Here is a 26,993-nt window from a genome sequence, read left to right on the forward strand (position 1 = left end):
ACACACACACACACACACACACACACACACACACACACTAAAACATGGTTTGTGACTATGGAGACAGCTGGAGCTAAAAGCCTGGTCATTACGATAGACTTTCAAAATAAGTGTCCCGCTCAATTATCATAGTGTGTGGGAAATGTAGCAGAGAGCTGTGGGGGTTTCAGGAGATCTTTCTCCTCAATTACACATGATGTGAGTTGTTCAGCATTTACCTAAATTAACTTTCACTCAGTGTCAACCCAGTATTTAAATCTGATAATTTGAATCATGTTAAAAAGACTGAGTGTGCTTAAGTGTCTCGTCTCTCAAATTTAGGCCCTGTTTATTCTGTATTTTTCTCTTCTGTTCATCTTTCATGAGAAATAGTTTTCAGCAGTCAATACAAACCAAGAAGCTGTCATCTTTGGCTGTCACCCAAAGAGTTGGTCAGTGTACATTTTAACAAGACAGTCCATCAGACAGTACACAAGCAAAATAAGAAACATGTGGGAGCTGTGTTGTAGAGTAACAGTTTCTCAAACGACAATATATAGTATAATAGTTGCAGACAATTGATAATTGACATAAAATTATCCCTATTAGAGCTTGATGGTAGTTACAGTACTGCAGTTTCATCGTTACAGTCAGAAGTTTTAATGAGTTTATGGAACATCTTCAACATCTCCTTCATCATCATCAGCTGTGCCTTCCCTGTTCTCCTTCAAAAATCTCTCCACAGACTCTCCTTTCTCTTTTCTCTTTACGAGTGGTGGGAGGTGAGAAGTGGCATGAGGGAGTTGGCTCTGGGCCGCATGGAGCTCACTAGTAGGGACCAGTGCAGCATTGTGTGCTTATTTCAATGGTTGTCTGTGGTCTGTTGTGGTTTCAAAAACATGGATTATCAGCATTATTATGATATAGATTAAGGCCAGTATTATTTCTATGTTTGTGGCCAAGGTACGATCCACCACTCATTTTTAAAGTATGGTTTACTTGAAATAAAAATACATCAAGCCTTAAAGAAGCTGCTAAGTGTAGCTGTGCAAAAATAAATGCCAACAACCATTTAAGCATTTCATCTGCAAGAGTAACCTAACTTACCAAGATTACTGCTATTCTCTCTTTGCAGCTCATAATAAATGTAATTGAAGCAATTATTTTGAAAGTTCCTACCTCAGACCACTACCTACCATTTCTATCTGTCAGAGCAGACTAAGTATTTTCCTGTTTAAGAGACTATTATTATCTTTTAATTCTCCAACAACAACAAACATCTATGATTTGTTTTACTTTTGAAAAATGATCAACACTGACATAAAGCCTGTGATTAGAATCCCAAAGGCCCTTCAAAGCTTTTTATGATATACTGTCCATCCAACCATGTGACAGACCATCAAATGTTTCTGTAGATTAGTTTAACACTGGATTAAGTAGAACACCTATGTGCAGAGCATGGAGGCTGTATGAGGCGGTAAGTAAAGTGACAAAATGTGACGCCTTTAAATAACAACCGGCTGACTTTAGATGCCAATGATTTCACAAAAATCTACAGTTTAATCAGATACTGTTACCTACTTTGTCAAAGAAAGAGGAACAGTGATCACCCAGTTCATGAGTTTAGATACACTATCAGAAAGATGTTTTTGTTATTGTGATCAGTTAACAGTTATTGTTCTCCTGCTTTTAAATACGTCTCTCTTGACAGACGGAGAAACATATGGCAGCTTCATTCTGTTATCCATTACAGACAAGTGATGGCAGGCACAGCTGGTTTGTACATACAGCTGCAAAGACTATAAATAGATACGAGCAACTGCATACACTATTTTGAATAATAAATAATGTATGAATATGCACAGGAATATGTAAAACACAATTTTTCCGATGGTGCAAGCTAAAGGAATAATGTAAAAATACCAGAAGCAAGCATTGTAAATGGATACCTCTCTTTCATCTCTTCTCTATATTTCTTCCTCCCAACAAATCAAAACCTAACAGAATAATATTTACAGGCTGTCGATTTTCCTATGCATTTGGGCTTTACTCTCCCCAGTGACAGTTTGTGCCTCAGTTTCTGCACAACCATCTTTATAGTTAAGAAAACGTCACAGTGTTAGGGCGACCATATTTTCATACTCTATAGAAAACAAAGTATACTTTCATTCATGACCACACACATTTCCATCAGCACTCAAAGAAGAACTTTTACTGAGTCAGCATGTTTGCATCTTTGATCCTCTACTCAGTAAAGTGTAAGGATACTGAAGCTCTGAAGAAGAGACAGGCATCTCTCGGCGTGACAGCTAAACGTCCGCTGGTTGACAGGTTCTTTCAGATGGAGCTTTGAGCTTCATTGCATTAAACGCCTACTTGTGAATAGTCTAGTAACAGCTTTGATAGTGATACATTCATTGATTAACACAAACAGAGAGGTTCAGTGTTGAATTCAAACACTCAAGGTTATGTTCTCAACCAGCTCGTCACAGAGCAGACAAACCTCAAACAGCGACTAAGTGCATGAAGCACGTTTAATGACAAAGTGATTTGGGCGAAATCCAGAATATTTTGGTTGATTTCTTTTTTACATACGTTTGTCAGGATTTTGGCCCTATAGCTTGGCAGACCCTGACAAAGGACATTTAGTCACATGATGGTAGAGCAACAGAACGATCCAACGAACAAATCTGTTTTCATGTGGCTTAGTGAGAGTGCTTCAGGATTTTGGTCAATGTTAAGAAATGCCACCTAAATGTTTGTAATGTAAACAAGAGGCTAAACAGGCTTGTGTTATAGAATTGTTTAATACTTAAATGAACAGGGACTAACCTATGAATAATGTTTTATTTTATTATTCACAACTTCTACTGAACATAGTAGACTACAAAACCTAATGAAAAGCAGGTCTGCTTTAGTTTGAGTAAAGTGTTATTACATATAACGTTGAATTAATCTGTTAAAAATAAAAAGATAATGTCACAGAATCACGAGCAGCTCTTATCTTAAAGATGTAAAAGTCTTCAGGAAACTGACAGAAGAAATGCTGTAAAGTGTTGAACAGACTAACAACGTTACTTTCCATACGCGACTTAAAGGTGGTGCTGGATATTTTTAGCTCCCTGACTCTCGTTCCCCCCTCTCACTTCTTGTCTTAAACATACTTTCTTTTATTCCAGTCATCTCCCACTGACTGCTTTGTCTTTGTTCTCCTCTATCTTGAGAGTTGCTGATCAATTCATAGTGAAAACACACCTGATAAAACCCCCTTCAATATGAGACATGAGAAAGGAACGATTCACATTTCTGAATCTAGCCATTGGTGGAGGTGGATGAGCTTTCGACAGGGATAGGGGGTGGGGAACAGTGGGGCATTTGTGAGTAATTAATCAATCGACATGTCCTAACTCAAGACAAAGTGCAGCTGACATCAAGGTCCGCAGCTGTCACAGCTGCTTTACAGCCTTAGCGTAGAGGAGATGAGGGAGGGTAGGCGAGAGGAGGGGAGGAAGACAAACTGAGAGTAGGAGGAAAAAGGGAAAATGTGATTCGGTTAAAAGAGTGCCAGAAAGAGTGCTCCTCCATCTTTGCCTCTTTTTGGGTTAAAGATGTTTCAAAGTCAAAGGAAGTATCCAAGAATAGTGTGTGTGGGTTAGAATGAAGAGGGATGTCTATTATAAGATTCATTTATGCAAATTTTTTTTGGTATTTAAATGTTGCTTCAAATGAGCTTTACACATGCCCAATAGAAATACATGAATAGGTTGTTTTTTTTAAAAATCACTGTAGTGTTGGTGAGCATTTAAAAAAAAAAATCATACTTAAAATGAGATACTTTATTTAAACATTTACCTTGACACATTCATAACTGATGAGACATTGAATGTCAGAATAAAACTATACTTTAATAAAATTGACTTATTCCAACTTTGCATTAAAATGGAGTACAATATATATGAAATCTATATTTAAATTGAATTCACCATATCTGTATCTTGTGCATGTTTAGGCACATCTATGTGCAAAAATTCAGTCCGTGGATATTCGGCTTCTCCTACGTCCTCTTGTTAGCAGCAGCAATAGTCGCATGAAACACTCGGTCCCCCCCCCCCCCCCCCCCCCCCCAATTGAAAATATAAAAATGTGTGTTGTCATGTTGTTGCAAGGACAAGCTCCCCTCAGAATGACTGTAGTACTTCCAATATGGTAAAAGGGACAGGAAATATCTGAGAACGAAGCTGATCGACTGACCAATTACAAGACAGCAGATTGGCCGACCAATCAGATCAGACTTGGCACACATGGGGGACACTTTTTTCTTTTCTTTCTCTCTTCGTGGGGGATTCTGAGTGTTGGAAATACAGGCAGATGAGAGAGCCTGCATGGAGCGGCAGTAAATGAGAAAACATACACTTTTTTCGAACATTAGTGATTGTGAACTTACTTTAGTAGAAACATAAATTAGACATAAACCCCAAAAAGAGCATATGGGACCTTTAAAATGTTATTTAAATTCATTTATGGATTATTTGTTCCCTGATGAGGACATGTCATCCAAAGAGGTCTGTGTACATTTTAACAAGACAGTCCATCAGACAGTACACAAACTTAAGAAACATGTGGGAGCTGTGTTATAGAGTAACAGTTTCTCAAACGACAATATATAGTATAATAGTTGCAGACAATTGATAATTGACATAACATTATCCCTATTAGAGCTTGATGGTAGTTACAATACTGCAGTTTCATCGTTACAGCCAGAAGTTTTAATGAGTATATGGAACATCTTCAACATCTCCTTCATCATCATCAGCTGTGCCTTCCCTGTTCTCCTTCAAAAATCTCTCCACAGACTCTCCTTTCTCTTTTCTCTTTACGAGTGGTGGGAGGTGAGAAGTGGCATGAGGGAGTTGGCTCTGGGCCGCATGGAGCTCACTAGTAGGGACCAGTGCAGCATTGTGTGCTTATTTCAATGGTTGTCTATTTATTTATTAGTTGCCCATTTTTTAATTTCTTCAAACTTGTGTTCACAAAAGTGTTTTTGTTATCTGCTTCCTGTCTCTCATGCAACATCTTCAAGCATAGTGCATAGTGAAGGGAGCAAAGACTTCCACAATACTAAATGTACATTTTTGTTTTATCTGTACCAAGCATCAAAATGATCAAATGCTTAAATGATTGGAAAAAAAATCAAGGGGGGCAGGGGGCTGCAGAACATTAAAAGAGGTGGCTTGGACATGCACCATGGAACAAAGAGATAGATGGATAGATCTTAGGCAGGAGTAGCTACCCCCTCAGGTCATGAACGACAGGCTACTGTAACTGGCCCAGAGAGCCTTTTCAGCTTGGGCAAAGTGAAGTCTGCAACCTGCCCACAGTTTTCTGCATGATGCCTCTTGGGGCAAAAATGGAGCACTTCACTAAAAACAGGCATTTGGGGCAGACACACTTGGCCCTGTTAACCCCTTCAGTCGACTTTTCTGAGACATTCCTGGATTCGGAGAGCAGAAAATGTGCTTTGGGGAGACCGAGGACACTTGAAACAGGAAGAGGAGCAATTATCATGGCTCTTGCTACAGGTAGAGGAAAGCTGTAGCTCATTTTTAGATGACTCACTTCACTAAGCCTTAGTGTGCAAGGCATCAAAAACTGTGGAGGGGTATAGTCATGAATACTACAGAGAAAAGTGGCTCGATTGTAAGAAGTGGATGTGAGAATCGTGAAATGAACCAAGTGTCTTATGAACAACAATTTATAATGAAGCCACACCTATGCAAACAGCATCTTGTTTTTTAGAGCCAGACGCGCCCATATTAGACAGACTAAAAGCTTTGCTAAGCTAATACAGGTTGTCATGTCATGATAGCTGCTTGTCAATCACAGGTTGCGAGTTCCTTAACAATAACTTGCTTTATTCACCTCTTTTAGTACATTAATTAAAGAAATAATAGTACTGTATAGACCTCAGCTATTCTGAGACAATGCTTACAAGCAATTCAAAATATCTTGTTTCCTAGAACAACAACCCTCTCTAATCAATCATAAGTTTATCCTAATGAAAAGGTAGTGTCCAAAAAAAGTCAAGCCTTTCACCATCTAATGTTGGGTGAAAGGACAATCAAAATGACTTCCATGTATAGTTTGCATATTAAACTTAAAGTGCTTATTTGGTTTGATGTTGAACCTGCCAGCAGCTGTACATCACCATCTGTGTCTTGCTTGCTTTCTGCTGTGTTGGAGTTTAACACAAAGTATGTAAATTCCACCACAAGGGGGCTCTGATTTAAAATGCGAACAAAAGATGAAGTTGAGGCTTGTGGGGAATCAAGGAAGCGATTCTGTCTGCAACAACCCACCACCAGAAAAAAGGTCTCGAAGTTGACTGTAGTGAACGACAGGCGTTAACTGATGAGCTAATGTATCCGATAATTATTTAAATTATGTTATTTATGTTATCTGTAGTACTTTCCGCCTCCTTATACAATGGTCTTTGATTTGGTGTTTCCATGGTAACGATACACATGTTGTGACATGGTTAGCCTTTTCATAGCGGCCGCGTCAAAAGACCTGGGCTCTACAGGTAAATCAGGATTTCTCTGGTTATTATAACTGTTGTAAATATTAGACGTAAAGTTAGAACTCAACAACAACAAAAAATAAGACATAGATTTAATCAATTTTTACAATTATTTAACTATATTAAATAATTTAGTGTAAAATATCTACAACAATCACTGTAAAAGGGGCTGTGAGGTTTAAGAAAGCCCATCAAGAGTTTATAAGATGAGGCAAAAGAGGTGACCACTTTCATAAAAAAAAAAGAGGAAAACCTTAATGCAAAACCTTTACATGGACAGTACCTAAAGTATGTGTTTTCTTTAGAGCATAAATAATGTCCTTCTCCTGTCTGCTATTGGACGTTTTTGAACATGCTGTAAGCTTAAATATGTCCCTGACAGGTGAAAGATGTTTGGGCTTTGAAAAGATAAAAACGGAGAGTCCTGTCAGTTGGAACTGTCATCTTTGTATCTATCAGTCATTTTTTTGTCTATCTCCATGCACCACCAGAACTAAAATAACTGAAAGAAGAAGTACACTTCTGGGGTTCAGGTGTTTATTGAAACAACCATTTTAAATGTCACTTGAGTTTAACTTGTCCTTCTTATTAAACTTTGAAGGACAGAAAGAATTAAATTCAGCTGCGGTCAAGATAAAGCACAAACAGTGTGTTATCTAGTTTTAAGATGTTTGTACAGCATTTAAAATGCATTATAAATAGAGAAACTTATGAAGCGGAGCCTATTAATCAGTAGCAATCAGTGTTTTACTGACACATTCTCCAAATATATTAAAGATGTCTGTGGGTAGATACAACATCTGTATCTTTAGTTATTATATATAAAATGCACTTTGAGCAGTGCTATGAACATTCTCTTTTAATTAAAAATCAAACAAATACAAGTCACGCAGACCCAACCCAGCAAGTAGTTAGCTTAGCAGTTTTAGTGCAGACTCTCTTCCTTAATTAGGATGCTCCACTGGTTCACTGGAGAAGCATAATCATGAAAAATAAATAATATTTAGTTTTTTTTACTTTGTTTGAAAGCAAATATTTCAGCAAAGAACTGCATATTAGATGATCTATAGCTAGGTTTAACTAGGTTTCTGGTTTGTATTTTGGTTTAATATTTAATGCACACACAGCATTCCCAGGAGGGGCCTGGCCCTTTGGTTTTTATCACTGCTGTCGCTGGCATGGCTCATCTCTTGCAAATATAGTCTCCATTAACATGTGTCAGGGTCAGGGTCAAAGACTTCATAAACCATGGGTCAGTCTTTTAAAGGAAATACTAGTCAACTAAAAAGATAATAAATCTTATTTTATTGGTCCCCAAGAACAGCCTGATCAATAGCTTACTTGGAAAAAAGCCCCATGAAGCTTAAGGACTCAAACCTGTGTGTTGTCATGATGTAAAATAAGCATTGCACAAAATGTCATGGTGGCTAAGCAGGTGGCTCCACCTCCAGTCAAGAGAAAAACTTTTGTGCAGGCCTTCCATTTGTCTTCTGATGTCTTCTGGGAAAACTTAGTGGTGGCTCATTGCATTTAAAGAGACACACACACCAAAACGGAGCGTTCTATGAGAGCTGGTTTATACAGGGTCACAAACAGCACAGGTGTTTTAATTAAACTATAGGGGACTGTTTGAAAAGGTGGAAAAGAGGGAATATTACATCTTTACTGTATTTTAGAGGGCATTAAAATAGTGGTTTTTACAGAAGAATAACTGTTATTCTCTATATTGTGTATTTATAGTTATTGTGCTCCTGTGTATTTATATCTGTGTCTTTTGTCTTCACTCAGTGTGCTTCATGCCTGAGGACATATTTTTAGAGGAATAGGACAAAACTGTAAAAAGCAGCGTGCTGTCAGATTCAAGGCTGTATAGGAACAAAGAACCTTCACTGCCATGCCCCATCAAATTTGACAGCAATGTCAGAATCTGTGTGTAGTAGACATCCCAATGAAACTCCACTGTCCTTCCTGGACTGCATCAGTATAGGGCCACACAATACAACGTGTTTTGAGGTTAATCTATTCTTGTGAAAATAATTAGTTTTTTTGTGTTCAAGTGTGTCCTGGAATGGGTCCCACATAACAGGACCTGGGGCTATATGTGTGTTTTGTAAAAATGGGCGTCTATACTTTATGTGACTAGTTAAAGATAACGATGTGGGGCTTATTTTCATCACAGATTTAGTGCAGTGTGAAAGCCACAGATCGAACATTGTGTTTATCAAGACAACGACGACCAATTCTGCTTCAGTGATCACTCAGTAAATCAATAATGGCTTTGACAACAACAGTGGGATCGAGCAAAGTATTCATTCAGTTAAAATCTCAGAAAAGCAGCAATCTTTTACAATCTATGGGCCATTTCTTGTGTCCTGATTTAGATTTTTCTCATTCCTAATCACATATTGATTGATATGATTGTGAACGCTTCACACAAGCAGTGTACGTTGACCTGCCTTACAGCTAAAAACGGTGAATGTACGCTGTAGTTCGGCAAAAACAAACTCAGAGCAACATGCCTTAAATGACAGAAGATGGGAGCTTCATATCTCTTTACTAATGAATGCTAGATTAACTCACACCTACCCATAATTTTGAGGATTTTTGTCAGTATAACAAGCTGTAAAAAGAGGATTTTTGCCAGTACATACAAAACCACCAATTCCTTTCTGAGAAAATAAAGACGGCTGTACTTGTAGAACCCTCAAGAATAACTGTGCTTTCTACTGACACAAAGAAATCCAACAAAGTTTAATTGACAAACAGTTCAAAAGATTCACCTTTGAAAAATAAAAATAGAAACTATTAGTTCTGGCAGCAATTGGAAATTAAAGTTCATATGAAGGAAAATATGATTTTAACTAAGATAAATCCATTCCTCGTGCACAGGTTTAGTGCTATAAGGAGATAGCAAATCTGATTTATTTTATCATAACCCTCAACAATAAGGTCTAACAAGTCAGCGTTATGGCTGTAGTGTATGTTATTTCCTGTGCTGTTTGGTTGACTTTGTGCTTTGTTGGATCAAATTGTGGGTTGTTTTTAACCCCAGGGTCGCCTTAAGGGGAGCAAACACAAGTCTGTCTTGCTCTGTTGATTGTATGTAGAAGACTCACACACTGCAATCCAGACTAAAATATGTGTACAAATACGGCAACCTAACTTGACCTCACCTAAACTGAAGTAAACACCTCACAGCATTCCTTCTACAGGAGAGTAAAGATTGGTGTCCAGATTTAAAAAAAAAAAAGAAAAAAAAACATGATGTAAAACTTGTTTGAAGCTGCAGCAGGTTGATGCTCATTAGCTACACTTATGAACAGAAACCATGACGACTGTCTTGATTGAAATACGTATCTGAAAGATATACTAATGTAAAGACAATTCTTTCAAATCCTTCATGGTCATTTAAACTGATGATGCATTTGAGTGTTGCCTCGCCTTTTGAACTACCAGTTGTGTTATACAGTATCCTCAATACACAGGAAAACAAACATGCACATGGGCATGATGCCTTACTTCCTGCTGTAGATTATTGACAGTTTGTTCAAATGAAATGATCAATGTAACAACAACAGAGAAAAAGGAGCTTTTTAGCTTTTTGATCAAAAGGATGAGGAGTTGAAAATGCTGGAAAATCTAAGTAAATGTTTCTATGAGGGAAAAATATCATTTAAATTGTTGAGAAGAAACACAGTGTATTATGGAAATTTATCAAATAATTTGTTGAGAAGAAAATTCCTGAGAGCAGCTAATAATACTACAGGTTGTCCACAGTTTCATGATATGGGAAACAGGATTTCTACAATGCTCTCTATTAGTCAAAGCAGGTCGACATTTTTTAAAGGAGACAAGTAAAACAGCTGCTTTGTAAATGACAAACGGTATATTATATCTCCAAAGTGTGCTGTGTTTTTTATTCAGACACTGACTTTTCACAGCCTGCTGTCTGTGGACCAAATGACCATCTGACCCTGAGATAACAGCAATGAACACCTTTACAGTAGCTGACGGTTGTCGATAACACCTTGGGAGTAATTGATTTAGGGGTTGTTTTTTTTACTTTGCCTTTTGAAGCTTTTATTTCTTTCCTTTAACTTCATTTTTACGGTGTCTCTGACTTTGATTCTTCCTATGAGTGAAGTTGGAGTGGTGATGAAGTTATGTCATATCTCAAAGACTTTTGGAGTGTCATTTCTTGTGCGAGCAATTTGTTCGAGTGGGTGCAGAGTGTCAAGGCCACCGTAAGCCGCAGCGTTAACTACCATCTGGAGGAGGGGGAGAGACAGCGAGAGAGGACCGTTGTCACAGATTAACAGAGAGAGAGAGAGAAAGGAAGGATAAGAAGAGGATACCAACAAGGGTCCTTCAAATCTTTGAAGAGAATCACAAACACGCAAACATATGCACACAACACACACACACACACACACACACACACACACACACACACACACACACACACACAAACACATAAAATACAATCCTTTAAAAAATTGAACTACACAGCACATCTTTATTCAGCATATGACAGGTCTTACATGTCTGACATTAACACTTTAAAAAAACATGAACCAGCTCTCCTGAGTATCTTCTGCCCTTGGCCTCCCATAGCTTTCTTTCAAATTCTTCCTTCCTGTACTTCTCCAATCCCTATTCTCTAATTTCTCTCACTTTATCTTTCCTGCTCTAAAAGCTGCAGGACAGTTGAAGCAGACCTGTGCAGGAGGCTGATTGAGGTGTTTTACAACAGAGAATTACTCACAGTGAAGTAATGATAAGAGCCTGTAAAAAATGAAAACTGCTCAGTGGCTTTCAAAGTTTGTTTGCTGATTTCCCAGAAGTAAAAAAAAAAAGCCATAAAATCAGAGGAGGTGTACAGTGTACAGTAGACGTGTGTGTGTGTGTGTGTGTGTGTGTGTGTGTTTGTCACCTGAGGCAGTGTTGATGGTCCTGACGGCCTCCCTGGCACTGACTCTGTTGTTAGGGGGGTAGTCAGGGACAGAGTTTTCGTTCCGCTTCTCCGGCACCCTTGGACTGACCTTGGCAGGTAGATGACTGAAAAACAGGGAGGTGGAAAACAAGTGATGAAGTCAGGGGAGAAGAAGGAATTAGCTGTGGGGAAAATAGAGAGAGCATGTGAAGGAAAACTTGAATGGTTGATGGGTGTAAGTGGAGAAAGAACAGGTGAGAGACAGTAGCTGATAAAAAATGCAAGAAATGAAGAGAATCTGTTTTTCTATCCTTTGGGGGAATATAGCTTCTTATTGATAAGACAGTTGAGGAGAAACAGGAAATGCAGGGAGATAAGAGCAGGGCAGACATGCATCAAAGAGCCACGGCTGGGAATACAACCTGCTGCGATGTACTGATTGCTCTGTTTAGCGAAACCAGGAGAACACAGCATGAACTGTTCTCTTAGTGTATGAGTGTTTGTGAGTGTTTATGTGTCTTCAAATATGTGTGAGTGACTGATGTTTGGAACCAGTTAAGGGTTGTGCCTGACACACCACCTCATTTCCATTATGGCTAACAACATGATTTAAACGCATACCAGCATGATGCATACATACACACACGCGCACACACACACACACACACACACACACACACACACACACACACAGAGGTGCCATATTCACTAAATAGTTAAATGACATTTTTGCTATCCTCATGTTTCCTATGGAAAAACCACAGCGTCTCCAAATGATTGTAGTTTAGTTCTGACCTCCTTCTAGTGTTACGACTGAGCCTTTGCCTCACGATTGGATTTGGATACCTCTGTCTCTCTTCCTTGGTTCATTGTGTACCGACCTTGCCTTCAGAAACAAATTCAACTTTGCCTCGGGTCCATTATCTTGTTCAGTGTGAGAGCAGGAGTCAGGACTATTGCTGCATTCGTGTGTTGTTCGAGTGATCGAAGTTTATGAGTTGGGAAATTGTAATTCCGACTTCAGTGTGTTCACATCAGTCCATAAAATCAGAACGTTGTAACAATAGCAAAAAACAGCATTAATGCCATGAAGAAGATCAATGACATGTAACTGTTAAAAGTTGACTTGAGCATGTGCATATTACAACTCGGAAACTACGTTTTTCCGTTGTGTCAGACGCCACATGAATGCGGCACACAAGACAATAAGACAGTCGCATGCGCGCGCACACACACACACACACACACACACACACACACACACACACACACACACACACACACACACACACACACACACACACACACACACACACACACACACACACACACACACACACACACACACACACACACACACACACACACACACACACACACACACACACACACACACACACACAATCAACATCTTCCTTAGTTGCACACATGACAATCTGACATGGTGGTTCCCTGTGGCTCACCCTGATTGGCTGTGCTGCTCATCAATGGCGTCCACGGCACTCTCGACAGAGCTCAGAAGTGACTGGATCTGATTGGCTGATTCTTTCAGCAGGAAACGGGTCACAAACTGCTCCACATTGGTCCCTCTCTCATAAACCTGTGGAAATAAAACAATATACATTTGTGATGTCTGACTGACAAAACGTTGAATGTCAAAATGTCTTTTAAAAGTTTTGCTGGAGAATTTGTTTAAAAAAACAACAACCAAAGTAATGATTCCGTTCACTTGTCTTGTATTTCAAGCATCACATTTCCGCACCGGAGCCTCCTGGTTTCTCACTCTCACATTTCTACGAAAATCTCTGAGTTCCTGCCTTGCATCAATTTGATGCTTAAGGTGGACAGGCAACTTGCAGGGTGACCAAAAATGATAATAGGCAAGTGCCTTTTCTCTGCTTCATTTCTTTCTCTTCCCCCTCAGTGTCTACCCTGATTCATAGTTAGGACCTTGGCCTGAAGGTCTGTAAACCTTTTAGTCTGAGTATAAAGCTTTGCCCATGGGGAGTCAGAAGTGCTGCTTTGTACATTTAAACTGTTTTCTGTTCAGAGTCTCGAGGCCAAGCTAAAATGTTATTCACCTTTTTCTTAGTAAACACAACTAAAAAGCGACAAATAAGCGTGTAAATCAATAGAGCGCTGAGTTGTCGTCATCAGTCACAGTTTTAGTAACTGTTCATTCACACAGACAAACTGAACATTGGAGCTCTTGCAGCATTCGTCTACAGGCGTATCGATCCATAGGCAATTAATCACATCATTGACCTCTTTTAAATGTCACAAATGCTGCAATGAAACCTTGAAGAGAAAATCTATTCAGAAACAGACATGACTGATATAATAGGCCTGTTCATGTGGACACTAGACAGGTTGAAAAATTGTTTTATAACCTAAAAAAGACCCTCTCAAGGATAGGAATAAAAAGATGAAATCCTGATGACAGCATTAAAGAACCTCTGAGCTGCACTGATGACAAGGTCAACGAGCTGAGGAGTTGGCTGCTTCAGGCATGACTGGAGCTGCTGATTTACCTCTCATCACCATGGCAGAGCTACAGTACCTTACATTATTTAGTCATTTTCATGAAAAATCTCCTCCCTGGAATATCAACTCTATCATCATCCCATAAAGTAATTCTCAGTCTGACCTCCTGAAAATTTGAAACCTTTCACAAAAAGTATTCCAGGTTGTGTCAAAAGTCAGGAAACACAGCTTTGCAAGGTGACAGCAAGGACAAAAACAACAGGAAAATCATTCTCAGAAGATGGATTTTGCAAACATGTTCTCACTAAACTCATAGTTGTGATTTAAGAGAATTGTATGAAACAAACTGCTGATGAAGCAATAGAACAGGACAAACACAAAGTGAGGAAGAAGAAGACGCTGGGCAGGCTGATGTGTATGATGTTTTCCTTTATGGGTTAGTTGGCTAAAGTAACTTTTGACATAATCTTTGTTCCTAAGAGACCACCAATAATTTGTTTTAAGTCTTGTGAGCCTGTGTGTGAGGGGGCTCATAGCACATTTCATTTATATATCCCTACATTTACTTGAAATTTAAAAAACTACATTTTATTATGTCTGTTTGAAATCAGAAGTAAATAGCACTTATTTCAAGCAGTGAACCAGTAACTGTGGTTAACAATGGAGATGTACCAACAGTTACTAAGGGGCTTATTTAAATAACAACTGACTCGAAAATCATTTGACACAAGAAACTGCACTACCATCTTTCTGGTGCTGCAGACGGTTACAGCAAAAAAAAAACGCATGAGAACCTCACTATCAAAGAGCAGGCCACAACTGACTACTTGCACTTTGTACACCAGAGAGCGGAGTCAGTCGGTCATGTCGGCTTTACTGTCAGAAGTCACAATGCAGTGATTCAGGGAGACAATTAAGGTTCCTGTGCAGTCAGCCGTTCTCACTGTGCTTTAATCAAAGACAAATGCTCTCTTGAGACACAGAAACACACAGGCTTTTATTGACTTCCATTTTCACAGTGAATGACTTTCACGAACACACATCCACTCAAACATACAAACACATTAATGGAAACGCAGTCTTGGAATAGTCCAGTCAGCTCGTTCTGGCTTTCGGCAGCATTTAACTAAAAGCATACAACATCTGTAAAACAAGCAGTCGCCATGACTACATGATTAAGGATTTCGCTTCAGAACTTTTAGAGTTTAATTTAAGAATGCTTATGTCTTTAATATTGTTAATTGGGATCAGTATGTTATTTTATGTAACAACCGCCCATGTTAAAAGTTTATCTGCCTGGACAATTACACCAGACTGAGTCAGTTATATTTCGTTCTTTGCTTAAATGTTAGTAACTTGATTATTGTAGTTTTTATTCAAGATATTAGATTCATGATCAAAACTCATATTGGTTCTAATCTCTTGAATATAGGTCTCTAAACTTCTCAGGGATCCGATTAAAGGGGCCTCAGGATGAAGTTACAAAGTAGACTCAAGGCCTCACCAACATGCTTGATGGATTAGCACAAACACAGCAACTGCTCACTTTGCCAACAGGATTTCGAGTAATCCAGCATTGGCAGATCAGCCAAACATGAGACAAGTAATTCTAAAGAGCAGGGGGAGCCTTTTTATTAAAAAAAAAAAAAAAAAAAAAAAGAGATAGTGTTCTGCAAGATGGTAAATTCTAATTTTAAAAACTAGCTCTATAGCTCACCCCATCTTTTCACACTCTATATCTCGCTCTATCTTGTGCGTGCCTATCATGCTCTCTATCCTTCTGCTGAGTGTGTCCCTTGGGCCCGGCTACAAAACCTGGGATAGAAAAGCTGTGATCTATAATTCACACAGATCACTGACCCAGGAGATACATGGTCTTTCTCCGCTGGCTCCTTGAAGACAGCCAGGTGATTAGCTGCAGCGCGTGCCTTTGTTACAGCTGCGTGTGTGTGAATGTGTGTTTATCTGCCAGGATCTGCGTGTCGCAGTGTGTGAGTTCAACGCAGGACAAATGAGCAATCAATGGTTGTTTTTTTTTGTTTTTATTAATGCACCCAAAACACACCAACATTAGTTGTCAAGGTCATGTCCAGTTTTTGCCACACCAGCAATGACTCTTAAGCTGTGTGTTAAATGCTACCATTGTATGTTATAAAATGTCACACCCCACACACCCACTTCCCGCATAAATGTTCACATTAATTTAATGAAGAAAAATGCACAGCAGATGTGAACAGATGTTTTGATATAAAGCTCAGGAAGACAATCCAGGAAATTCCTCACTGTCAGCATCAATTAAGGAAGAAAATGCCATCACTGTGCTCAGTAAAATCAGGTTAATTAAACACAAAAGCTTTTGGAGCATTATACTATTTCCAAAAATTGATGTTTGAAGAGTGATTTTTTTGTGTCTATCTTTTTGATTTATTCAGCTATATTCGATGGGAAAAAAATCATCTGATTAATGTATTTTTCTTATTCTTAAAAACATTTAAAATTTGGTAAATCATTTATCGATGAATATTTGTTCACCCAGATTTAAAAGATATAGACCATTCCATAATTCTAAACAATAGGTGATAACGATTAACATGCCTGATTCTGTGATGATTGACGAGAAAGGCACAAGTATAATTTTCAACACGTCATACGAGCCTTATTAAAATAGCACACAAAGGCTGCAAAAAGCCCTGAAGTCAGTTTAAGTATCAGGTTTTTTCATTACTACTAAGTGAAGGTGACATGAGTTCTTATGAGATTTGAAAAATTCAATCAAGTAGAAGTTATTGCGAGGCCAGCAGCGTCACAAAGCCTCTGTGTGTGTAGTGCGCTCATGTGTTTTGGTTTCATTTCATGTATTTCCTCTCTCCTTGAGAAACCAGGAAGACCTAGAAGCTACACATATTAAATAACTAGAAAGCATGTAACAAAATGCCTAGGTTCAAGGTCAGCTACTGTAATCAGTTGTGTCTGTACTGCTCCACATTGGTCAGTTTCATCGCTGTAATACCTGATGGTTTGTCGTCTGCCTGCCAAACCCAGGACTAAACAAACCATTCACCACCACTTGCTGCTTACTTATAAAACAGTGACAAAAAGAGCTGCTCCTTTCCTAAACTCTCTCATCCAGTTCTACATTCTCTTCTGCCCAGTACGCTCCTGTAAAGGAATTACGTTCACGTCTGATCCAACCTGCACAGGACCCTAAGTGTCAAACTAGATTGTTCTCTGTTGTCACCTCACGGTTGGTGGAACAAACCTCTAAACTCGAATCCATCAGCAGAGTCTCTTTTTACCTTTAAGAAAAAGCTAAAGACCCAGCTCTTTCATTTCACTTGTGCAGTGAATGATATTGACGATAAAGTTGAGGATATTTAGGATGGATTTGATGCTGATTAAAACTCTCAGGCTGTTCGTTATACTTCCTGATGCTGTTTCTTTCTTTCTAGATCCTTGCTTGTGCTTACTCTCTGATGTACATCGCTTGGATGAATCATCTACTAAATGAATTGTAGAAGCCATACTGGATGCTGCAATGTGTTAGAGGTCTGCAGCCAGACACCCATCATTAGTTCACAGAGAAGCCAGCACTTCAACATACTGTATAGCATGTTTCCTTAAAGTCTGATGATGCAAGGTAATTTGATGATTTAAATCAGTAGATATCACACGTACTTTATTGGTCATTCAAAGCGTTTGGATTATGAATCCTCCTTAAGCTAGAGGGACAGCATACATCAATGTAACACAGAAATATTTTTATGATATTTATCAACCTAGTTCAAAGTTAAGACCCACCCACATCTGTACAAGTTGTAGAACTTTCCCCCAATCAAAATGACACACAAACACACACACTGATACAAATATGTGTAACAACGCTTGTTGATAAGATGGCGGATGCTGATTACAAGGGGTCGGAAAAGGTTCAGTGATTATAGAAAATTATTTAATATTCATGGTCAGATGGAAACATAGAACCTGCCTAGGGCGATGGAAATGAAAATTATAGACCTTCTGTTTGATGGGCGTAATCAGCTATGTCTTTCTAATGACCGTCGCATAAAAGTCCCTTCAACATAAAAATACAAAAACCGAACAACTCTGTGTTTTCTCTTGCAGTCTTTTCAATATGGGCATTAAACATAACCATCATGTTCCAGCACAGTGTGCAGAATAAAACAAGAAACAGTGGCTTCTATCTGGTCTACCAACGGTCAGTGGTTGTGTTTGAAACTACTTAAGTGTTAACGTTTTTCTCCCATTTTTTTCTTAACCCTCAATAGACATGCACAACTTGAAAATCTGATTTAAAAGATTCAAAGATTTAATTTGGGAATTTAAATTTCAATGACAGGACTTTGGACGGAGTGGATTCCTTTTAAATAACCCAATTTAAATAGTCAGGTGACTTCGAACAAAAAAGTTGATCAATTAATTTAGTTTGAATTTGTACAAAGTCACAGTGTTTACCTATTCAATGGGCTTGATCTGTTTCATGTGACATTCTCAATATTCAGCTCTTTGTTCGCCCACCAACCACCCCCTTATGACAGGCTCAAAGTTTAATTATGTTTATGGAAAATAGGTTATGTGAATCCAAACATGTATGGAACAATATTAATTTCCTTGACAACTGCAGCAAAAGACTTCATGTCACTGACAATTAACCGTTTTAGATCTTTTTTATGGATACTTAGAAAGCGCTTTTGAGGAAAATCCTCCATGCAATCATTACCGGGAAAATGCAATATAACAGCATGTAAGTCCTTTCAGGTATGTCATATTTGTTAAGACATTTACAGCCGTTAGTATTTAATAAAGCAATGTAAAATTAAAGCCTTCATTCCTTTTACAAACTGGGAGGGCAGAGGACAATGGGCGAGCTTCTGCCTACCAATCAGTAATGACAGAGTACTGCATGATGAGACAGAGAGTGGCTCTCCTTCTCATAGAACACTTCATCAAGCACAATGATTGGGGTCACCTCACTGGGTTTTGGTTTTGGTTGAAGCCTCAGAATGTCACAATACACAACCCCATGTTCCAGTACTAGAGTGTCAAGCACTGGATGTTTTAAAGAAGTCGCAGGCGGAACATCGCTCAGACAGACTTTTGGAGAGGGGGATGTAAGTATTAGTATTGATCCACTTGTAATTTCCCTTATCCTTGAGCTAAGCCTGAAGGAGCTTGATCAGTCTCCCAGGAGAGAAACAAAGTCCTATCAAGCAGCTCTTAGACAAGGGCTTACAAAAGCTGTTTTCACGTCACATGAACCTTTTACATGGTTCTCCCTCTTTTTGATAGATAGATAGATAGATAGATAGATAGATAGATAGATAGATAGATAGATAGATAGATAGATAGATAGATAGATAGATAGATAGATAGATAGATAGATAGATAGATAGATAGATAGATAGATAGATAGATAGATAGATAGATAGATAGATAGATAGATAGATAGATAGATAGATAGATAGATAGATAGATAGATAGATAGATAGATAGATAGATAGATAGATAGATAGATAGATAGATAGATAGATAGATAGATAGATAGATAGATAGATAGATAGATAGATAGATAGATAGATAGATAGATAGATAGATAGATAGATAGATAGATAGATAGATAGATAGATAGATAGATAGATAGATAGATAGATAGATAGATAGATAGATAGATAGATAGATTTACTTTCTATTTGTCTTGACCAGCTCTTCCTTGAGAATGAGATTTGTTGTCAATTTTTCATCCTTTTTTTTCATGCAAATAAATACAAATACTTGAGACTAGAGACTTTTTTGTGGCCTTCTGTCTACTCATAGCATGTCACATCACACCTGCCACTCCACCACAAAGCAATCCAATTTGGGATTTGCTAAGAAGCTGGCACAGTAGAAACCAAATAATCAGATATGAGGCAAAGAGGATAGAAGAAGGGGCAAAACTGCATGTATTTTTCAGCATATGTTTTCTTTTTTTTTCTTGGCTTCTGAGGCTTAGGCAAACATCACATCTCAACTTATCAAGGTGTGCTCTCTGGAGGCTTTCTAACGTACTTATTTTTAGACTTTTTTAATTACTTTTTATTGTTTTCGTCTTTTTTGCCATGACAACTAAAAACAATCTGGATTTCTGGCCTTAAGAGGAGGTGATGGTTTTACGTTATGTTGTGTTCTCTCTCAACACTGTGGAGGTCTCTATCAGCCAGGATGGCAGCTTTTCATGTTAGGAAGCACAGTTTTCTACGAGCTGGCACGCGACATTGGAAAACCTTCACAGCCCTGCCTGGGCTTCACACATCCACCAATTAAAATGGTATCCTAGCAACCTCAGTCAATACGTCTCTTTGTAACATCATTTTAGCAGTATATGATATCGGAGCTACACTGAGAAATTTCTTTTCTGCTCACACTGTCATGGCTGCTCTCAGATATCACAAACGCTCTCATAGGCCAATGGAAGTTCAACCACATGCGGATACCGTGTGTGTGTGTGTGTGTGTGTGTGTGTGTGTGTGTGCGCATGCGATCAGTTGAGAGTCTTGCTAATGGACTGGTAGATATCTCTGGAGTAAAAGCAGCGGGTGGTCAGTCATTCGAGTACACCATTAGTCCTCAACTGCACATATGGAACACACCCTCACAAACAACATGCACACACACAGGCCAGCAGGAGCCTTTTTGTGTCGCGTTTTCATGCCCTCTCCATGCCTGGGTGTTTTCTCTGGGCACTTCAAAGACAAGCCTGTTATAGGTTAATCGGTGACTCTAAACTGCTCAGTCTAAGTGTGACTGGTTGTTTGGCGCTATATGATTGGCTACAGCCATCCGTAACCCCAGGATGGATGGATAAATATCCCAAGTTTAATCATGATTGGTCAGTTAAGAGTATCTAACTGTTAATATGTGCTATATTTCCAACATGGTGCTGTATTGAAATGTCATTGTATCTGGAACAACATAGCTATTCAGCATCCTGCATGTTTGGCATAGACTCATATGACACTGTGTCCTAACAGCATGTCCGCAGCAGATATTGCATTGCATGATCTTCATGATCAACAAACAGAGGTGTGGTGCTTGACAATCTGTTGTCTAAATGATGCTGTAGGTACTGCAGAGGCAAGCATGTTTTCACCTTCTGATGAACTCACATGCAAGTGAACAAGCTAACACAACCGATCCCTTAATGTAGAGTAAAAAGTATTATAAGCTCAACATTTTGCAATAGCTGACCAAACTTTTCTTATTAGTCATTATCATTCACCTCAGAAACAGCTGTTCAAATTTGGCAAGTTATATCTGTCAGCCAGCACAAGATAAAAGGGGTCGCTCTGCTATAATTGTCATCACAAACTTTACATAAGCCATGAGAGTTACAAAGGAAGGAAGGCTTCACAAACGTTTTGCTTTCATCCAGTTCCATTTAACTTGAGAACCCTTACCGTTTGAGAAATAAAAACTTCACAACCCCGTTAAAATTACCAGCAATTAATCCTCCTCAGATTAATGGGGGAAGTTTGTGTTTGCAGTCAGGATTGAACACAGCTTTTCCATAAATAGAAAAAGATAATGCATAACCAAATGTTCTGTTTATTGGAGCGGTTCAACTGTTGGAAGTGTGTGAAACAGCAGGCAACATGCCTAAGTTTGTTTCTAAACAGACGGCAAGCTCACTAATAGGCATCACAAACACACAGACTCTTCAGATATTAAGCCAGCATCATCAGCTTTCAGAGAGAGACAAGAGCGAAGGGAGTGAGGCAGACGAGGTGGAGGATGGATGTCCCTGTCAGAGGTGGGGACGGTAAGAGTGAGAGAAAGTGTGACAGTTGATGGCAAAGGAAGGAGGTTTGGAGAGTGATAGACAGGAAGAGAAGTGCGCAGAGGAAGAAGTGAGGAGGTAGAGAGCAAGTATAGGGCAATACACTGTAAATATACTGTAAAATGTGGAGCTATCATGTGTGTTTTACTCTCTTAGACTGCACCTTACATGAAATCCCTCTGTGGAGTTCTTCTCTTCTTTCAGCCAATTACCCGTTCCCCCATCTTTCCGTTCCCCCCCCCTCCCACTGATACACACTGACTCTCCCTTTCTCACTCCTACAGTCCCTCTGCATTATTCATACTCTGGGTGTAACCTCATCAGTCAGCATACACAACCGACAACAACACAACACACCCTCTCTTTTTCTCACTATCACATACAGTGCAATACCCTCGTGCACGCACGCACGCACAGACACACGCACACACTTTATTCATGTACACATCATTAACCAATATGGGAGACACGCTATGGATGTAATCAATCAGTTGCATACTTGGTCATACATTTTTCTTGAACAATGCCTTAACAGAGTACACATGAGCAGTGAACATCTGACACGTCACTGTAACGTAACACATTCACTCCCTATACTGTCACACTACTATAACAAGTATGGCAGCTTACTGTCTCTGAGTTCTGTTTGGGGATGCTCCCTCATATTAAAAAAACAGACATCTTCATGTGTCATTGTGATCTGTAGAGTAAGGATGTAAAAAAAACAACTATTTAAGTAAATACACCTCACTGAACTAATCCATTTTCTGAATGTATTGTTGTTTTTTTTATATCAAACATGCAATTCAAATCAATTACTTTAATATGTCCTTTGTTAGAACAAAGATCTCCGGCTCCTGCAGCAACATGTTCCATGTATCCTTGGTAAGACGCTTAACCCCAAATTGCTCCTTGATGGGATAAGTTACTTCTGATGGTTTTACAACATATACAGTAGCAACCACTGCCATCGGTGTGTGAATGTGTAGGAGTGACCTGCAGTGTAAAAGCACTTTGAGAAGTCAGAAGACTAGAAAAGCACTAAATAAGCTCAAGTCTGTTTACCATTTAATCTGTCACCATTTTTGTCACTGAAACCAAATTTAGGGCTTCACCTCTGAGCCTTTATATTAACTAACTTATGTCAGAGTATATTCAAGTTTGATAATTTTATAGTAAGTTTAAAATAAACTTAGCCCCCCCACCCACTCTGCTTCACTTGCTGATGTTGTTTCCTCCTTTCTAGAGCCTTGCTTGTGTTGTACTTCCTCTCTGATGTACGTCACTTTGGATAAAACAGTCTTCTAAATGAACAGCAGAATTACAGAAAGATAAAATGAAACCATGTAATGGTTGTCAGTTTCACTCACGGAGCAGCTGAGCTTCCTCCTCCTTCAGACTTTGAAAGCAACCATGAAAGTCGAGCTGCCTTTTTGACCTCTCAAACTTGTGTCAATGTTTGAACTTTTACTGATCTATAAACTCTTATTCTGTTACACTTATGTCAGTTTCTGCTAACTTTTAACTTAATTCATCTTCTTTATCTTTCTTACTATCGCTCTGCTCTTGCTTTTTATGCCCTTTAAAAAAGAATCCTCTTCACCCATACTTGTCTTTACAATTATCTCTCTCAGTTCCTCCCTCCTAATTCTCTAATTCTAACTTAAACATTTGTAAGATCCAGCACTTGGGCTACTGTACCTTATACTCCTTTGTTACCATGGAAACTAGGCATCAGGGGCTGAGATGTACACTTAATATCAGGGTTTACAGCACGCTTAGTAATTAGATACAATATATAACTCCAACCTAAAGTGAACTCCTGACACCAGGTGGCTAAGTACACACACAAGCCTGACAAACAGACACTGCGGGACACTGCTGCCCATGCACAATGGTACTATCACCTATATCCTTAATTTGTAATTATTACACCTGCCATTTATGTAATTTATATGGTGCCCTCATAGGGGATCCTTTTTACTCCACTAACTCATCTTCCCAGAGTTTATTGAGCTATAAATGAATGCATTGAGATTGGATTGGATTTCTTTGGTTGGATATGTTACTGTCTCCCTATTAAACAGGACCTTTTCATGATATATTTTTTATGATGTATTAGAAAAAATAGAAACATGAAAATGAACATTCTGTCATGCTCAGATGTACTCTGTTGGTTTTTCTGCAATTCGTACTCTTCTGATGACGCTCGGCCATTATGACTCTGCAAACAGTGTCTCTGAGTAGAGGAAACCATCTCTCTTGCCCTGCAGGGCTAACCACTGAACAGGCAGGGGTTCACCTAAAAAGAATATGTACAAAACATGTTGAGCATCTTATTTATCATGATTTTTCTTCTGCTATTGCCTTTTTTATTTAGATGGGACAGAAGGTCAGGAGAGAAAGTGGGGAATGACATGCAGCGAAGGACAAATGGGTCTGACTTGAACCCCAGTATCGCCTGATTACCTCTGTACATGGGGTGCGAACTAACCGCTTGGCCAACTGCGCCCCCTTTCTGAGCCACTGAGGTGACCATTATCAAGATGAAGAAAGTCCTATCCCATTAGTGTGAACACAGAGCTTAAAACAACAAATCCAGAGGGAGTTTGACTTCACCCTTTTTTGTTTTTCAGAAACTAATCATCTACATATCTATTTACAAATTATTAGATATCTGCTACATATGTATATATTTGTAACGTTGCATACTGACCTTCAGGAAAACTGAAGGAAATATATAATTGATGCATTTATAACCTGATAAGTATGGCCAAAATAGCATGATATATTGTTGTGTGACAGGAACAGGACACCATTATAATAAAACATAATTCTAACAGTGGAAAAGCGAAATAACACACGTTAACCCTCATTCCATTTTTTTCGTTTCCAACACTGTGGGATGTAACAATGACTTCTATCTCATCCTATGTTCCTCATCAGCTTCACTTCCTACCAACCTCTTGCCACACCTACTCTCCTCTTCTTCTTTCTATTTCTCCTTTCTTTCCTTTCTTCCCATAACCCAGACTCCTCCATCGATCTTCCTCCTCTCTTACTCTCCTTATCCTTCCCACTCCTTATTGTGTACCGATCAAATTGCCTCCCTCTATCCGTGATCCTCTTCACCTTAATCTTCATGAAGAAAGGAGAGGATGAGGAGGAAGAGCTGGGGGAAGCTGTGATGCCTTGGGGGTTGGGGGAAGACAATAGAGCTGAGATGAAAGAGGAGAAGATGAGAGAGGCGAGGAAGAAGAGGAGATGAGGAGGAGGAGTCTGACGAGGAGTAGTTGAAAAGCATATGGAGGGTAACTCAGCAGCACCAAACAATCTCCTGAACAGATTTTTTTTTTAAAGATGGCCTTAACAGGATTTTAGTCCAAGAAAAACAATGACTGTGTTGCTGCAAGTGTGTGTATTTATGTAGAGTTGTCAATGAGACTCGGCCTTGTTTAGTGAAAGCTTGAAATTATAAAGTGCTAATGAGAGTGGCTCATTAAACAGTGTTTATGTCGGACAGACGGGACAAGAGGTTTAATTAATTCTCCCTCTTCCCTCTTTGTAGTAGACACACACACTTATGCACACGCACACGCACACGCACACACACGCACACACACACACAACCTCATGGGAGGAGCTGTAACTTAATCTCCACCTGCTGGAGAGCCAATTAAAAATTGTTTTCGGAAATCACATCTGACTATGATGGGAATAAAGAGAGAGATAGAGTTGAAACAACCATCATTTTTAAGAAGCATTTTAAAACATGCTTTTACATCCTTAGGGATTACATATTTGTTTCCAAACACCTTGGAAATCATGACATACAGAGGTGTCTCCTGGGATTATGAGTAGCGAGATGTGGAAGTTAAGATGCATTCATGCAAGGAGGGCTTTCTCAAAACCTTTCTCAGCAAAAAAAACTGACTGTCAGTGTCCTTTTCGACAAGTTTTCCATTTTACACAAGAAGGAGTTGTCTCAGAAGTGTAACAAGAGGAACCTGAAAGCATGGAGCTGTCAAATTAAGACCATAGTCCGTCCAACAAGCAACACTTCAGGGTTCAGCATATACAACACGTTGGCTGAAGTTTGCTGAATATCAATCTGTTTTTTTAACAACCTGGCTTGATGTAGACTGACAAGTCTACTGGTCTCCATGACAACTGTCCTTAAGTATCCTGCCTCGGTGGCAACAGTTGCCATTGTAACCAGCTTGTGCTCTTTAATTAAAGGCTTTTAAAATTACACCAGGTTAATTAAATATGTTTCTAAAAGTGTCATCTAGTTGTTAATGAGCAACAGCAGGTAACGGGAAGAAATCAAAGACAGAGTCCATGGCATCCTTGTGAAAGTATCAGGAATGTTGAAAGTAGGAAGTTTATTCTAAAAACAAAAAGGCACTTAATGCTCCTGCAGAGCTGCAGACCGCTTGAGAAGATGATTAATATGACCTATTTCCTTACTTCATTCTTGTACAAAGAATATAAAAATTTGCTGTGAAATAGTTGTTTTCATCAGTCCAGGGGAAACTTTTAGCAACAAACATTTTGTTTCCTGCATTCTCATAAATTTTCACCTATTTGTACACTCTAATCTGTACAGACTGGCTCAGAGGTAGAGTTGTCATCTCTCAGATGAAAGGTCGAGGGTTTAATCCCCAGCTGCTGCAGCCACATGTCCGATGTGTCTTTGGGCAAGACACATAACCCTGAATTGCTCCCACTGCTTTGTCAGCGGTGTATGAATGCATATGAATGGGATTAGTTACTTATGATGGTCTCACTCAACAGCAACCTCTGCCATCAGTGTGAATGTGTAGGTGAGACCTGCAGTGTTAAAGTGCTTTGAGGAGTCAGAAGAATAGAAAAGTCTATTTAATCATGATCTAGTGCTGGGTCTTTTTGTGTGGGGGGGGGGGGTTAATTCTCTGAGCATTCACCCTGCACATTTTCACACTGTAAAAATACAGAAATCTGTTGCGGGCTAGTTCATATTATGTCATTTTGTTAGACATGACTGGATTTATTTTAGTTTTGAATTCAGGTATAAAAATGGCAAAGGGAGAGAGAGAGCTGGTGTGCTGCTGATTGAAATCACTTAAAGCAGCATGCAAGGAAATAATTACTACGTCCTGGTTAAAGTGCTAAATAAAGCTGATTTAGTTTTGGTTTTTTTAACA

At 39.0% G+C, this 26,993-nt stretch overlaps 1 protein-coding gene across 1 annotated transcript in view; it reads right to left on the reverse strand.

Moving 5' to 3' along the window:
- The window catches only part of necab2 (N-terminal EF-hand calcium binding protein 2), a 122,317-nt gene that overhangs the window by 45,777 nt on the left and 49,547 nt on the right, over positions 1-26,993 (reverse strand). Inside the window, exons 6-7 of the mRNA XM_079347247.1 lie at positions 12,953-13,089; positions 11,490-11,614 (exon numbers count right to left, since the gene is read on the reverse strand). Coding sequence (XP_079203373.1) covers positions 11,490-11,614; positions 12,953-13,089 — 262 coding nt within the window. The remainder of the gene's footprint in view (positions 1-11,489; positions 11,615-12,952; positions 13,090-26,993) is intronic.

Source organism: Symphodus melops (assembly GCF_947650265.1).
Source record: "Symphodus melops genome assembly, chromosome: 6".
Classification (NCBI taxonomy): Eukaryota; Metazoa; Chordata; class Actinopteri; order Labriformes; family Labridae; genus Symphodus; species Symphodus melops.